General features: G+C 45.8%; 3 protein-coding genes across 3 annotated transcripts; 1 reads left to right on the forward strand and 2 right to left on the reverse strand.

The window, feature by feature from the left end:
• Positions 1 to 3,810: 3,810 nt before the first annotated feature.
• Positions 3,811 to 7,347, reverse strand: LOC125536545 (uncharacterized). Its single transcript, XM_048699778.2, has 4 exons — positions 6,941 to 7,347; positions 6,443 to 6,845; positions 5,955 to 6,328; positions 3,811 to 5,728 (listed from the first exon to the last, which is right to left on the reverse strand). The coding sequence occupies exons 1-4, from the start codon at positions 7,029 to 7,031 to the stop codon at positions 4,017 to 4,019; spliced, it is 2,580 nt and encodes an 859-aa protein (XP_048555735.2). The 5' UTR covers positions 7,032 to 7,347; the 3' UTR covers positions 3,811 to 4,016.
• A 2,030-nt stretch (positions 7,348 to 9,377) lies between these two features.
• Positions 9,378 to 11,952, forward strand: LOC147984398 (uncharacterized). The gene is made up of 3 exons (XM_087543527.1): positions 9,378 to 9,890; positions 10,494 to 10,886; positions 10,975 to 11,952. The coding sequence occupies exons 2-3, from the start codon at positions 10,496 to 10,498 to the stop codon at positions 11,667 to 11,669; spliced, it is 1,086 nt and encodes a 361-aa protein (XP_087399653.1). The 5' UTR covers positions 9,378 to 9,890; positions 10,494 to 10,495; the 3' UTR covers positions 11,670 to 11,952.
• Positions 11,953 to 12,754: 802 nt separating this feature from the next.
• LOC147984399 (uncharacterized) lies at positions 12,755 to 13,692 on the reverse strand. The gene has a single exon (XM_087543528.1). It carries the CDS (start codon positions 13,311 to 13,313, stop codon positions 12,807 to 12,809), a length of 507 nt encoding a protein of 168 aa, XP_087399654.1. The 5' UTR covers positions 13,314 to 13,692; the 3' UTR covers positions 12,755 to 12,806.
• Between the last annotated feature and the right edge of the window lie 1,672 nt (positions 13,693 to 15,364).

Consider the following 15,364-nt stretch of genomic DNA (forward strand, 5'->3'; position numbering starts at 1 on the left):
ACAAATATACAAAAAAGCAAAAAGAAAAGGAGCACGTATCCTATTCTAGCCTTTTCTAACATGATCAAGCAAAAAACTGTACTACATAGTGTTCATCTTAGATGATCACTGATCCATCTTTGCAAAGCCTCCAAGTACTTTGCTTTGATTTCATGCTCAAGAAGTTTGAGGTCCTCTCTTAATTTGAATTTCCAATAGTTTACACTCGGAACTTCTTTTCTAAAAAAATCAATTTATTTCCCCCATATGGCCCAACACCCTTGTACTATGATTTCCAATGCAATGCGGCTCGGTAATTCAGCTCTTGCCAGAAGGATATCATCTAAGAATGAAATACCAAGTTTTTTCTGGGAAGTATACTATGCCAGCCGTCTTGGGAGAATCCACAGTCCCTAAAAAGATGTTGTGCCGTTTCTTCCATGTCTTCATGGCAGAACACACATATGGAACTTTCTAGTGTGAAAGATTTCCTTTTAAGTAAATTTATGGTGTTTACCCTATCATGCAGAAGGAGCCAAAAGAAGAATTTGTGTCTCAATCTACATGAGCTCTTCCACAACCATTTGAAGATACGTTGTTCTTGCTATTGAGGGCTTAAGTGATGATACATCAGAATGGAAGAATATTTGTTTTTCTGTGCCTTGCAACTCCAGAAATCTTTCTGATGATCATTACTCTGTGTCTGCATTAATCTTTGTAGCTCATTGAACTGAGAGAATGCATGAGTGGAGAGTGGAGTGTTGAGCAAATGGATTTGATCCTCGGCATTTTTCCAGTCATCTACCGATAAAGCATCATCCTTTGCAAATGAGAGAAGTTCGGGGAATTTGTCCTTGAGAGGTTGATCAATCCAATTATCATGCCAAAGTAGAACTGCCTGACCATTGCCTAGTCTACATATGAGTTGGATTTGTAATCTTCAAGCAATCTTAGGTGACTTCTCCACCAGTGGGATCCAACTAACTTGTCACCTGGCATTGTCTGAGAATAATACTTCTCCCAGATTAGTTGAACCCAAGGTGGTGATTCCTTATCAAGGAACTTCTGCACATTTTTCATCATTAAGGCCTTATTGTGCAAACTCGCATCCAAAATTCCAAGCCCACCCTGTTTTCTAGGCATGCAGACTTTTTCCCACGCAATTAGTGTTGGTCCAGCCACTAACTCTCCATACTTTCTCCACAGAAAGTTTTTGGGGTATTTGTTGATCTGGCTCGTGATTGATGCAGGCAGTGGCAGAATGCTCATGAAAAAAATTGGCAGGGCAGAGAAAACAGATTTTATGAGAAGCAGTTTGCCATCATAGGAAATTATAGGAAATTATTGTAGAACATACAGATAGTCTTCTCTCTATTTGTTGACATATCAAGGGGAAATCCTCTGCTTTGAGCCTACAGGTATTCAATGGCATGCCCAAATATGTAAATGGGAAGGTTCCCCTTTTGCATCCCACGGAGTGTAAAATCTGACTGCAGGCCTCTTCCTGCACATTTATAGGAATCATGACTGATCTGTGGTAGCTTATTTTAAGCCCAGTTTGGTTGGCAAAGTGCTTCAACAAATTATTCACTTGCTCCACTTGAATTAGACTGGCAGGCAGAATTATGATTGTGTCATCTGCATACTGTATGACAGAAAATCAGGGTTGGATGTTGATTCAATTGGTGCTTGAATTAAACCTGCTCTCATAGCTTTATTTAAAATTGTCTAAAGGGAATCAGCAACCAGCACAAAAATGAGTGCAGATAAAGGATCTCCTTGCCTCACTCCTCTTTTACAATGAAACTGTTTTCCAGACACCCAATTTAGTAGCATAGAAGAGACCCCAGAAGAAAAGATCATCTTAATCCACATAATCCATCTATCTCCAAACCCTCTTGCCGTGAGTATCTCCAAGATTGTGTTGTGTTCAATCATGTCAAAAGCTTTTTCAAAATCCAGTGTCAACAATACCATAGGCTTTTTGGACTCGATTCTCTGCTTGGCAGATTGCTGCTTGTGTGAAATTCTTGATGTGGGCGTGTTCGAATAAGATTGCTATAGGATTCCCCCGCAAAAAAGAAAAAGAAAAAGAAAGATTGCTATAGGATTCCACTCACTTTTTTTCTTTCCGAGTATAAAGCATATTCTATTTAGTTGAACAGACTCCGTGGTGCAGGTTACGAGTTATCCTGTTCTCTGAAACCTGGTCCGTTGTTTTAGATATTTTTGCGCCTCTTGGTGTTACTTTCTTCTATTTAGAATAGAAAAAAACGGGATGTCTTGCGTTTTCACTTTCACTCCACTGATTGGGCTGCGCGCGACATGTCAAACCAGCAAGGCTGTAGAGTTTGTACGACCTGGGTCCAGAATCTCGACACGTTCGACCCCTTGCGTTTTATCCGAGAGGAACACGACATGTTTTAATGAAAAGAACCGGTCCTGAGAGGAACAAAAGAAGACTGTAGCCTGACATGAACAACGTATGTTGCCGCCACCATCAGTTTGCCATTCCAGAAGGGTGTTAGCACGTGTCCAAGAAGGAAAGAAAAAGACCTTAGGTTGGATAGCATGTTCCTGACAAAAGATAATAACAAGAGTCCGAGGATACTTACAGTATATGTGTACTGACGTACTCCGTTCCACTCTTTACTGCCGGGATTTGATCAGTCCTAGACATGGCACTCAAAAAACTTGGTTGAAAATCTTGGTTCTGCCTGCCATGTACTACGTCTAAACACTAGTCTGACTTTTTCTGTTGTTTTTCATAAATAAATTTGCATATACGTATCTTGTAGGTAGGCTATAGAGTTGAAAGGAGGGAGGAAATTTTAGGGAACATTGTGTAGACATCAAGTATGAAACTCGTCGTCAACTAGCGAAGCAGCATATTTAAAACTGCTAGTACTACTATATCTGAGGGATATATATTTTAGAGCCCGGATAAATTTTTGCCACGGCATAATTTTAACCCGCCAAACTCGTAATAACTGTATGAAATTTGCTCATTTGTATTCTGTGGACGGGAGCGACGGGGAGATGTGGGATCCGATTCGATTCTACTGGCTGGGTTCCCCCACAAGGCTAGGCGATCCCAGAGTTGAGTGCCGTCAATCTGCTAAACAGCTTTTAGCTTATCTCTCTAGGAGGTAGCTAGATCTAGGCCCCTCCTAGCCGAGCGTGCCTGCTTGCTTTCGAATCAGGAACTCGTGTGTTCCGGTATCAGAACGGAGCTGCAAATCGTACCGCTGCGACTGTACACTGTCAAATTGCACTTGCGGCCCTAAATGGAACGACCCACTGGTTCTGCACTAGAGCTTACACCAACCATTTGTCGGCATAATAAGAAAAGGAGAAAAAAAAAGTTACCGTCAACGAGGACATCCTCCTCAGGCCGTTTCTGTTGCGACAGAAACAACTGATTTGATAACCCAACACCGGTGAAAAAACATGTAGCACGATACGCAAAAGAGACTGATGCCCCATCACATTCACCGGTGACGACATGGCCAGCAAAACGCAAAGCAAAGAAGACCGGCTTGGGGAAAAAAAACGGCGCGGTGATTCTGAAAAGCACAGAGGCTAGACTCGCCTGAGGATAGTTTGGCCGAAGTATATTGACCGATAGCAACAGGCCGAAACTAAAAAACACCTTTCACTTGCCCCTTCGCTGTCCCAGTCTCACAGCCTTTCCTTTTCCGAAGCAATCCTGCGTCGGCAATTTGGCACCACAAGCTACCACTAGCAAAGGCAACTAACCAAACCGCTCTACTTACCCCTACTGCTGCTGTTACCACCTCGTCGCATCTCGACAGGAACAGGCCACAAAGGTCACAAGGATCAAATTCTCTCTATAGTAATAGCTTTTAATTTAGACAGGAGAGGGGGGTGGGGAGACGGAAGATCTATGTACAGGTTCTGCAGCTTACATGCACGGTTCTAGCTTTCCTACCACCACCACCCAACACAACACAGCAGCTGAAAGAATGGATGAGCCAAAGCACAAAAGCCCCCTAAGGTTTACAAAAAAGAGAACCTCACAGGATCGTGCGGCCGTTGGTCTTTCTCTGTGCCTCCTCCCATGGAGAGGGCGGCTGTGCGGCAGACCCCATGTCCAGCTCTCCTCCCACCATCAATGCCGGTAGGCCACCGCTGGCCGTGGAGCCGCCCATGGTCCCTCCGATGCCAAGCCCAAGGAAGTCCAGAGTGGCAGGCTTGGGACCGAACAGTGGTGATTGCCCCATCATCAAATCTGGCAACCTTGGATTTGAACCTTCATAGGCGAGACCAAGTCCAAGGCTACCAGATACCATCGGCCCAGGCTCCATATCCATTAGCTGGTTATGATTATTGCTCCTTTGGTGCCATTGCTGTGGATTGCTATCAACGAACCTTCCCCCCTGAGGTAGCTTGGCCTGCGGTGAGTTGTCGATGTACCTTCCTTGTGGTAGCCTGGATTGTGGCAAGCCATCGATGTACATTCCTTGAGGCAACCTTCCTGGTGTCGAATAATCAGGGAACCTTCCATGAGGTAGATTGGATGGTGGCGAGTTGATGAAGAACCTTCCTTGAGTTGGATTGGATGGTTGCGAGTTATCAAAGAACCTTCCTTGAGTTGGATTGGATGGTTGCGAGTTATCAAAGAACCTTCCTTGAGACAGATTTGATGCTGGCGAGTTGTCGAAGAACCTTCCTTGAGGTAGCAGTTGCTGGGATGGCAGTGAGGTATCCATGAATCTCCCTTGAGATAGCTTGGATGGCATCGAGTTATTGATGTACCTGTCTTGAGGTAATCGAAATTGTGTTGAGCTGTCGATGAACCTGTCTTGAGGTAACCGGGATTGTGTCGAGCTGCTCTCGATGAACCTGTCTTGAGGTAACCGGGATTGTGTTGAGCTGCTCTCGATGAACCTGTCTTGAGGTAACCGGGATTGTGTTGAGCTGCTCTCGATGAACCTGTCTTGAGGTAACCGGGATTGTGTTGAGATGCTGTCGATGAACCTGTCTTGAGGTGACCGGGATTGTGTTGAGATGCTGTCGATGAGCCTGTCTTGAGGTAACCGGGATTGCGTTGAGCTGCTCTCGATGAACCTTCCTTGGGGCTGCTGGGATTGCGTTGAGCTGCTCTCGATGAACCTTCCTTGGGGCTGCTGGGATTGCGTTGAGCTGCTCTCGATGAACCTTCCTTGAGGTGGCCTGGATGGGGTTGATGAGGAGGAACTTGCAAGACCAAACTCCTTCAAGAAAGATGTGCCTGCTTGCGAAGCTCCAGCCTCAGCAGCCTTCTGCAGGAGTGCAGTCGCAGATATGTGCGGTGCTGGTGGTGGAGCAAAGGTGCCGGGGTTGCTTGCATCTGTCTGTGGGAACAGAGATGATGGTGTACCGATTGCAAGGCAAAGGAAGGTGGGATCAACACCTATAAGATCACGCAGCGATCTACTCTGGGGAGTGGTGCTTGTTGTGGCTGATGCAAACAGCCCCGCAAATGTGCTAGTCGTCGTTGCTGGCGCAATGGAATTGGATGCACTGCTGACTGTGCCACAACTGGTGCTGCTGCCATCTGTACCAATGGCATCCGAGGGCGAGGGGAGGAAACAAGGAGGCATCGGGGTATCATTATCTGGCAAGTTGGAGTCTTCTAGTTCAGCGACATTGTACTTATCGGCTTCCTGGAAGCAAACATCTTCATCTCGCTTATCCTCCTCCTCTTGCTTGATATCCACAATTGGCTCCACAACCACCACTGGCTCTGTAACATATAGGCACAGTACGGAAGAACAAGTCACTCATCATTGTTGCCTAAATGATCATAAGACTAGCTAAATTGGGAAAGAAACAAGACTCATGTATTCCTTTTCTTGTTACAGTAATAACAAATAAAGATGGATTTAGGGAGAATGACTTTGCTATAAATCTAACATAGTCTATGAATAGATAGTAAGACAAACACATTGCAAAATGCAAAAGAAGCATACCATCCAAATTTGGCACAACTGCCACCATTGGCTGCTGCTCCTGTGGCGTTGGAGATGGCGGCGTTGGAGATGGCGACGACGGAATCCGCTGCGGCTGTGGCTCCTCCATTGCTGCCTCAACGTGCTGCGGCTCATCCACCTCGGCCACGGCAGAAGTCTCATTTTCATCTTCTCCCCCCTTGTCCCCCTCATCCTCCTTTTCCTTGTGCTTATCCACATTCTCCTCTTCTTTCTCCTTGTCCTTGTCCACATTCTCCTCAACCTCCTCCAAATCAGGTGGCCGAGGCGAAGGCGGCGCCGGAACAGCGAGCACTCTGCCGGTCTCCTCCACGAGAGCGCCACAGAAAGCGCGATGTGTCACGAAACTGTCTCTCCTGAATCAAGCCAGCACGCCGACTGATGAATGAAACAAAAGCACAAACATTTGCCCTTCAAAGGGAAGGAAAAGGGACCATCGAAATTGGGGGGAACCGAGCTGGAAGCAGTACCTGGTGAAGAGTGTGCCGCAGTCACAGCGATACTCGCGGGTGCCGCAGGTCTTGGCATGGGCCTTGAGGTCGGCCTGGACGGCGTAGCGCTTGCCGCAGCGTGGGCAGGCCCATCGCTTCTCGCCGTGCTTGCGGCAGAAGTGCTTCTTGATGCCCGTGAGGTCCCCGAGCGCACGGGCGGGGGAGTGGTGCACGCAGCCGGGCTCCGGGCAGACGTAGACCCTCCGGCGCGGCGGCGCCGCCCCGGGGCCGCGCTGGCGCAGCCGCCACGGAAGGTTGTGGCCCCGGCGGTGGAGCTGCAGGTTCTGGTCCCTCTGGAAGCCCTTGCCGCACACCTCGCACACGAACCGGTTGGTCGCCATGAGCGTCCCCGGCGACAGCGCGATCACCTCCGCGTCCGGATCTGCACAAGCACACGGAAACCGACCACCGTCAGACCAAGAAAGCTCGCGCGAGCCGTACCAACCACCCCGCAAAACCCGAAGCGCGCGCTCTCGCCTGGCGTCCCGGGGAGGTTCCTCTTCTTCTTGGGCGGCGCCGGCGTCGCGGCCGCCTCCGGCTGCTCCGGCTCCGTCGGATTGGGCGGCATCCCCGGTCGATCTGGCGCCGCGGCCGCCGCTCCGCTCAGCTCACAGCCCTCCAGCTGCCCCTTATCGGCGCGCAGACCCGCGTCAGCGAACGGAGCGCGCGGCGGCGGCGGAGGCGGTGGACGGAGGAATTTTTTTTTCTCTCCCTCTCTCCTCCTTTCTTCGCTTCTTCTCTCGCTGGCTGGCTGGCTTGGCTTGTCTTGCTTTCGATTGGGGGTTGGGGGTGTGGGGAGATGGATGGGAGTCAGAGCGGCCGCGGCATCGGGATGAGGCGTTGGCGTTGGCGTTGCGGTGCTCGCTCGGGTGGGGTGGGGTGGGGTGGTGTGTACCGCGCGGTGGTGCCAATCCGGCACGTTGGCTTTTGGGTGCGGGGTGGGTAGCGTCCCCTCGCCGCCGTCGGATTCCGCGCCGTGATTCGTGCGCACGTGGCCTCGCCCTGCCGTTTACTGCCCTGCGGGGACACCCTTTTTGGTGGCTAGCTTGCCCCCTTTTAAATCCAGCCCCACACCCCGAGAAAAATCGCCCGTGTCCAATCGCCTCCATCACTCTGCCCTCTCTCCCCTCAATTCCACGTACCCTACGTATGGTCGACCAGCTGATACCGCCGCAAGTACTGTACAAGTACCACCAGTACTAGTACAATTATGTTATACACCAATTGGATGCTGCTACCACTACTTGGTTCTACTGCAAAAATAAATAAATAAAATAAATAACTACTACTTGGTTCCTCGGAGAAATGGGATGCTTTGTTGGAACGGATTTTAATCGTCAGGTGAGCGAAGCCGAAGATGTCTGCGGCCAGGACGGAAAAGGAGGGGGGGTCGTGTCGTGTCCAGCGAAGGGAAATGGAACGCGGTGGCCAGCGGTTGGATCTCCCCGGCCGGAGTCGATAAGGGCGGAAAGCGATGCTGGCCCCAGCTAAGCTAGCGCGGCTGCTCAGAGATCGCCGTTATCCACATGGCGGTGGGGGTTGTCGTGTCGCCCCGCCCCCCGCCCTCGCCTCGGGCCACGGCACGCCACGGCAGGCAGTAACGGACGCGCTCGCCCGCGCGCCACCGCCAACGGAAGCCGCCGCGCTGCGCTGCGGCCATACGTATACGCGCGACGGCGCGGGCGTACGTATTCGCGCGCAACGGACTGGAAAGAAGTCGGCGAGCGAGCGTATTGCCCCACGCTGTCGAGGCGGACTAGTCGCCCTGCGACGGGGTGACGGGGGCACGGGGCCCCTCCGCCCTCTGGGCGACTGGGGCGGATAGTAAACTCGTGAGCTAGAGCTTGTTTCTTCCAAAGGTGGACTACCAATAAAAAAGGTTCACTTTTACGTGTTGGTAGCTGTTGTTTTTCCGCCTAGGTTTCGTGCCGATGGGGGAGGATATTTTAGGTGCCGTCGCCTAGACCCACCTCCTGCGTGGTGCGTGTTGGATCTATCACCGCGTACGGAGGCCAAAGCAGGCAAGCGACGGTGACACTTGCCGGCAATGCCATGGGAATGGGTGCCGTTTTGGTGAACGTTTTATTCTTCTACTTCTTTTCGCGGGGGCAAAGTGCAGGCGTTTATCCTGAAAGTAATCTTTTCAAACCATATACGCTGATAAGTGCTCCCTCGAATATAAGAGTAGTGATCTAAACACTCTTATATTTATTTATAGATGGAGTAGACTTTATGTGAAATGATCTTCTACTCCTTTTTGTAGGGGGGAGACGCATGTGTTTCCCTCATAAGTGCCCTTTCAAAAGCGCAAGGATAAATACTTTTAAATTTTGTGTGAATTTACACCACACTCCTTTCGGTGAGAGAAGTGTAGGCATTTTCTCTAATAAACATTATATTTCTACTAGAAAATTGCATGTTGCAACGGAGGCATACATATTATGCCAAACAAAAACTTTAGTTGTCTGCGGTTTTTTTGGGAAGGGGAGGGGGAGGGGAGGGGCTTTAGTAGCTGATTTAATTACCACTTAATTGCTTAACCCAAAAGGTATTATTTTTGCGGGGGATAATTTAGTGGCCGTTTTTTGGGGGGCGGTTGAGGCGGCCTTCAGGGAAACCAAGGGAAAAACAAAGATTCGAGAAGGGGGGCTTTAGTAGCTGCTTTAATTAACACTTAATTGCTTAACCCAAAAGATATTATTTTTTGCAAGGGGTACTTTAGTGGCCGTTTTTTAGGGGGCGGTTGACGCGGTCTTCAGGGAAACCGAGGGAAAACAAAGATTTGAGAAGGGGGGGGATCAAAACAAGAAGAGGGGAGGACGTACTAAGGTGTTTGGACGAAAGAAGGAGCAAAATGGGAAGTGATCCTTCTTTTCATGAAAGTGTAGGCATTTCCCCAAATAAATATCCTTTGTTTAAGCATATCGATAATTATTTTAAATATCTTCTATGAACTTGTATATTTCCCCTTTAAACCTTCTTGCGGAAAAACAAGGCCATGTTCGGGACGAAGGATTTATCACAGGAATCGTACAACTTTCCTTTCCTATGGATATTTTCCTTTGGAGGCGTTCGGGACAAAGGAAAGAGCGCTACACTTTCCTTAGGAAAGGTAACTTTCCAGCGATTTTCACGGGAAACAGAACATCTACCCAGACCTAATGGAAACGCACAGGAAACAGAGTCGCCGCCCCTCCTTTCTATCTCGTACTGATGTCTCCTATCTCTAGCACTCCCGCCGCTCCCCCCAAATCCCCCATGGAGAAGGACGAACCCTAGATTATTTTGGCGTGGAATCAACATGGAGCACCAACGGAGCACTGTAGGCTGGCGAATCCACCCTCCTCCGCCTCCACATCTCCCCCTCCATCCACACAAGGGCTTGACGACCAGAAATTTGGGGGAAGTCAAGAAATCTCCCTATGAGGTAACCATCCAACCCTTTTTGATTTATTCTCCTAAAAATTACGAGTACTTATTGATTTCTTCTCCTAGAAATTATTTCTACTTCAGATCTATAGGCTTAAAACGAAAATAGGTCACACAGATTGAGAATGTTTAGATGCGTAAATGAATAGACATTTTTTTGTGCTGAAGTTGTTACACAGGGAAAGATCTACTTCTACTTGTTCGTCTATGATATATACTAGGAGGAAGTGCTGCTAGCCTGCTAGATGACTTCCTGCATAGCTAAACTTCCTGGTAGCATATACTACTACAGGATATCCATTTTCTGATTTAGTTTTTTTTTCTATATGTGCTTATCTTGAAAAAATACAGTTAAGAGCCTATCCTGAAGCTTAGTAGTTCTGTGGTGTTGCTCTGAATAAAAAAGGCTTGGCTGTGTGCTTGTAGTAAAGAGATAAAACAGAGTCATGGTATTTTTAGGATTTAAGGAATAGACCTAATATATTACCTGCCTTTAATACCACAAACAAGATTACACTTGATTGTTATTATATTTAGAGAAGTAACTATACTCACGACATCTACTTTCTGGAGCCCTAATATGCACTTTTCATGTTGCTAGGTATGTCTAAGAATTCTAGTAGAGCCAAGTGGAATCATCAGATGAAGGCATATCTCATTGAACAGTTAAGAGATCATGATGTTCCCAAATACCGCACACAAAATGCATGGAGTAAAGAGGCCTGGACAAATATTGTTGCTAAATTCAATCAAAGATTTGATGTATCATTCACGGTAGTTCAAGTGAAGCAAAAGGAGCAGGATCTAAAGAGAGATTTCAAAGCTGTAAAAGACTTAATATCTGAAAGTGGTTTTGGCTGGGATCGTGACAGAAAGATGGTGGTGGCGCCCGGTAATGTTTGGGCTGCACTAGAGGCACGTAAAAACAAGGATGCACTCTTCTGGCGAGGAAAGTCATTTCCATATTATGAAGATCTTTTTGCTCTATATGATGGTGAGCTTTAAATCGTTGGCTTAATTGGCCCAAATTTTGTTTTGCTGATTCTTATAAATGTTCCTTTTCTTTTACTTAATTCATCTAGGACGCTATGCTCACGGAAGGAGTTGCCATGGCATGGATTATTATGCGAACAAAGCAACTCAGCTCTCACAGTTACCAACATCACATTCACCACAACAGCAAGGGCTAGAGGCGCATCTGCACACACCTACACCAACCATACATGCTCCTGGTGATTCATCCATGCAATTTGACATTGAAGAGGATAGTGAAAACACAAACTGGTTTTCTAGCAATAATACATTCAGTCAAGTGGAGGCAAACCCGACTCAAGGAAATGACTTGACATTACATGCTCCATCCCAAGTTGAAACAGTACCAATTTCCTCACAGCGCGTTGGACAGACTTTGCATGAAATTCCACAAGTTGTACATCGCAATCCTCGACCAGCTAGCTCAGCTCCTGAGGTTACTAGCACCAAGAGAGCGAGAAAGCAAAAGACGACCAGTATTGACGATTTTCATGAGAGATACCTGAAACTGAGAAGGGAAGAAATAGATAGGTATGCAGCCATTGAGGAGAGGAAATTAAGGGACCCGTTCAGCATCAAGAAATGCATCAAAGCACTGGAAAGGTTGGAGGGTCTTTCGATGGCAGATATGCTAAAAGCAGCGGACATCTTTACTGCCAACAAGGAGAACAGGGAGGTATTTCTATCATTTTCAAGTAACGAATTACGGTTGGGTTGGTTGACTGAAAAAATTCAGAATACCTAATCAGATGGAACTAATATTTCGTACTAGGTGAGTGCTACCTTTAAAACAATGATATATTTTGTTCATGTGCATCTATAGGCACATGATTATGATCCTTGGCGTAGTTAACTTGTAATAGGATGTGATATATTTTGTTCATGTGCATTTCTGGACACATGGTTATGATCCTTGTCATAGTTAACTTGTAGTAGGTTGTGCATGTGCATTACTGGGCACATGATTATGGAAGTGTCAAACTTATTCGACTATTAATGCAATGTTAAATGGCTCTTAAAGCAATGTCTTTATGCAGTGTTTGACAAAAATAATCATATTAAGTGGAGTACAGTACAACCAAATAATTACATAACATATGAGAAAATTACACAATACATATGCTTATCTTCTGGCAATGTAATCTGCCCACATTTGCATTGCCATTGCATCTCGCATCTCATTTCCAGCTTGTCTCAAGTTGTTAAATATCATCACATCTTTTTTGTATTTGGCATCTCCATCTGGTACATCCTGCATATTGCTTTCATTAATATCCATTGTAGCTCTGTCAGGCAATGTCATATCTCCATTGTGTAGTCTTATGAAATTGTGCAAAACACAACAAGCTACAACTGTATCAACTTGTGTGTCAATATCAAACATTGTAGCTGCCTTTAGTATGGGATACCTTGCTTTCAGTATGCCAATAATTCTTTCGACATGATTTCGTAGTTGAGCATGTCAAAGGTTAAATAACTCCTTGTAGCATTGTGGCCTTTGCTGAACTCTTCCTTATTCTTGTAAATGATATCTAGTTCCTCGGTATGGAGCAATGAATTGGGGTGTATTTGCATAACCCGCATCTACAAGATAAATTTTTCCAGGCGGTACATTGAATCCATGTTCTAGTGCATCTTGCAAAACCCTTGCATCTGATGCAGATCCCTCCCATCCAGCATGTACATGCACAAACTTCATGTCAAAGTCACATGCAACCATTACGTTTTGTGAAAGACCTTGTTTTCTATTTCTATGTGGATCTTGTTGCCCAGGCGGAATAGTCATGGGAAAGTGAGTACCATCAATAGCCCCAATACAGTTCTGCGGATTTAATTAAATAGTTAGATATATAAATATAAGCTAGATTTAATCAATACCAATTCACCATGATAGGACTTGAAAAACAATTACCTTAAAGTATGAAAACTTCTGTTGCCTTAATATGGGATGCTGGTGTACAGAAGGTTGTATGTAGTTGCATGTGAGTCGTGTAATCGCGTTGAGCACGGCGTGGAAATAAGTACTAATTGAATCAGCGCCATGCTGGAATCTGTCTTGTAATGTTCTGTTGGTTGCATTCTTTGATACTGCATATAAAAATATGGCTACTTGCTCTTGCACAGAGATGTACCTTGCATCCTGGAGAAGGTGATTTTCACGCAGTTTTTGTGCTAAAGCTTGAAAGATTGATCTCTCCATATGGAACCTCCATTCACATAGAACCTCATGGCCAGTAAGAGCTTCATGCACATAAGTAGCTCCATTCAGGATGGATGTATGTATTGCTCTCCTCTGAGATGATTGGGATGAGCTACCTTGTAATGTAGGGAGTATGAAATGTACAAAATCATCTTCGTTTCTTGACCGTCGGCTGTAGTTTGGATCCATTCAGCTTTAGGAATGAATGGATTTTGAGGTTATATAGCAAGAGAAAGAATGGACTATGTGTTCCTAGAGAAGTTCTTACAGGGGAGGAGGAGAAGAAATGACAAGCAAGTTGCTAGCAGTGCATTGCATGTGCTTATACAGCAAGAGAAAGAAGAAGCAACGGCTAGAGAAATCAATAGCAAGAATGCAGTACAAGTCACATAACGGCTAGTTCTATTTCCTAGAGAAGTGTGCAGATTCCAAAACTTGTTTCCTTTGTTCAGAACACCCCATAGGTTCCCATTCCTCTTTTTGGAAGCCTGTAGGTTTCCACTTGGCACTCCATCCCATACCTATGCATTTTTCAAATCATTTGTTTTGTGAACCCACGTCCCGAACAGGGCCCAAATGTGTTGATGTGCTACCCAGTTGTATGTTGTTACCATGGGATAGCAATGCACCCCACCCCACCCCAAATGTATCTAAGGTGTGATTAACTTTTTCTGTTTTTTCATGTGCAACTTTGAATGCGACTTTTTGGTATAATACGTCTACAAAACTATAATATAGACATATGATGTTAAATTAGTTCATAAAAAAACAAATAATACCATTAAAATATGCCTAATTCATTTTTGGGTGTGCATTAGTTCAAATCGTGCATCAAAGACCATGAAATGTCAAGTGTGCCTTACATTTTTCATGGAAGAAGTAAGAATTAATCACTTTCAAGTTTCAAGTTTCAAAACCAAGTTACATGTCCCAATAGCATGTTCCAAATCATCATTGCAACAATAAAGCTTGTGAATTTATAAAAATAGATAAGTGAAAATTTCTAAAAAAACAATAGATAAGTAAAGAAAACACTTGTATGTGAAGAAAAGAAACATGGAAAGCTTTCAACAATTGTCTGGAGCAACACCAAGATTTGACTCGAGGCATCCAACACCAACCCCAGCGACACCATGGATACCTGAAGCTAATGTGGAAACAGACCATATTTAAGGTGTAACCCAATAATGACAGAGGGGAAGTAGGAGGAGGAGGGCTTCGGTGAGGGAATGGGTAAAGTTTAGTTGCAAGAAGAGGAGAAGTTTTTGGCTTTGTCGATTACAAGCTAGCGGTGTGTTAGGGTTGGGAAATGTTTCCTGCGATGGCAAAAAATGAAATGGCTGGTGAGGGGAGGGCGGTAAATTCTAGTTGCGGAAGGAGGAGAACGTTCTAGCAATTGTGACAGTAGGATATCAGTCTGATGATGTGTTAGAACGTGAATTAGGGTTCATGGGATGGTGTCAGGGGGAAGAGGAGGAATGGGATTAAACAAGAGATGAAATGGAGTCATATATGTGTCGTGGACCGTCAATAAATTAGACATTGGTTACAAATTTAGTAGCAAAAGGAGAAGGTTCTATCGGTGCTGATAATAGTATTCAAAGATGGTAATGTATTAGAAGAGGAAATAGGGTCCATTGCATGGATGCGGGGAGGGGCATGGGTGGGTTAAATAAGAGATGAAGTGTAACTCGTAGGTAGTCCGTTGGTAGTTTGGTGTATCCAGCCCAATTAGAAGTTGAATCGTCATTTCTAGATTGATCAAACATTTTATCTCTCTCTCATTCACCTTGTCCAACCACCTCAAAGGCACCTTTAGTTTGCAAGGATATAACATGAATTCTGCCGATGATAAGTTAAATCACATGCAGGTTGGTCCTCATCGTCGCTTTATTGGCCACCCCAAAGGCCCAAGGACAACACATCAACATGGAAAGTGTAACCGGCTTGGAGTACAAGAAGGAAGTTGAATTCGAGAAGGACTCCCAAGACAACCACCTCGTCAATCTCAACATAAGGCGGCCAATACCCACCAAAGAAGGAGCCTATCTCCCACGCCATAATTTAGCATATACCATCTAGATGCATTCTGGTGCCTATCGCTCGACTTTTCATGTCGTGAAAATAATCCGGACAATACTAGGGTGGAAGGAATGGAGAGGTAATCATATCTAACGAACAATGCAACTGAGAGTATGCTCGAGGATTTATACATGTTCAGGCTCTCTACGGTGGAGGTA

The sequence above is a fragment of the Triticum urartu genome, chromosome 2A (assembly GCF_056163025.1).
Source record: "Triticum urartu cultivar PI428250 chromosome 2A, HENAU_Tu73, whole genome shotgun sequence".
Taxonomy (NCBI): domain Eukaryota; kingdom Viridiplantae; phylum Streptophyta; class Magnoliopsida; order Poales; family Poaceae; genus Triticum; species Triticum urartu.

What these genes read in the sequence shown, in the direction of transcription:
- LOC125536545 (XM_048699778.2), bottom strand. Translation starts at nt 7,031, where the DNA reads ATGCCGCCCAATCCGACGGAGCCGGAGCAGCCGGAGGCGGCCGCGACG. An exon ending in TGCGGCACACTCTTCACCAG is followed by an intron (nt 6,329 to 6,442) that starts GTACTGCTTCCA and finishes GGCTTGATTCAG; the next exon opens with GAGAGACAGTTTCGTGACAC. An exon ending in AGTTGTGCCAAATTTGGATG is followed by an intron (nt 5,729 to 5,954) that starts GTATGCTTCTTT and finishes TATATGTTACAG; the next exon opens with AGCCAGTGGTGGTTGTGGAG.
- LOC147984398 (XM_087543527.1), top strand. Translation starts at nt 10,496, where the DNA reads ATGTCTAAGAATTCTAGTAGAGCCAAGTGGAATCATCAGATGAAGGCA. An exon ending in TCTTTTTGCTCTATATGATG is followed by an intron (nt 10,887 to 10,974) that starts GTGAGCTTTAAA and finishes TAATTCATCTAG; the next exon opens with GACGCTATGCTCACGGAAGG.
- LOC147984399 (XM_087543528.1), bottom strand. Translation starts at nt 13,313, where the DNA reads ATGGATCCAAACTACAGCCGACGGTCAAGAAACGAAGATGATTTTGTA.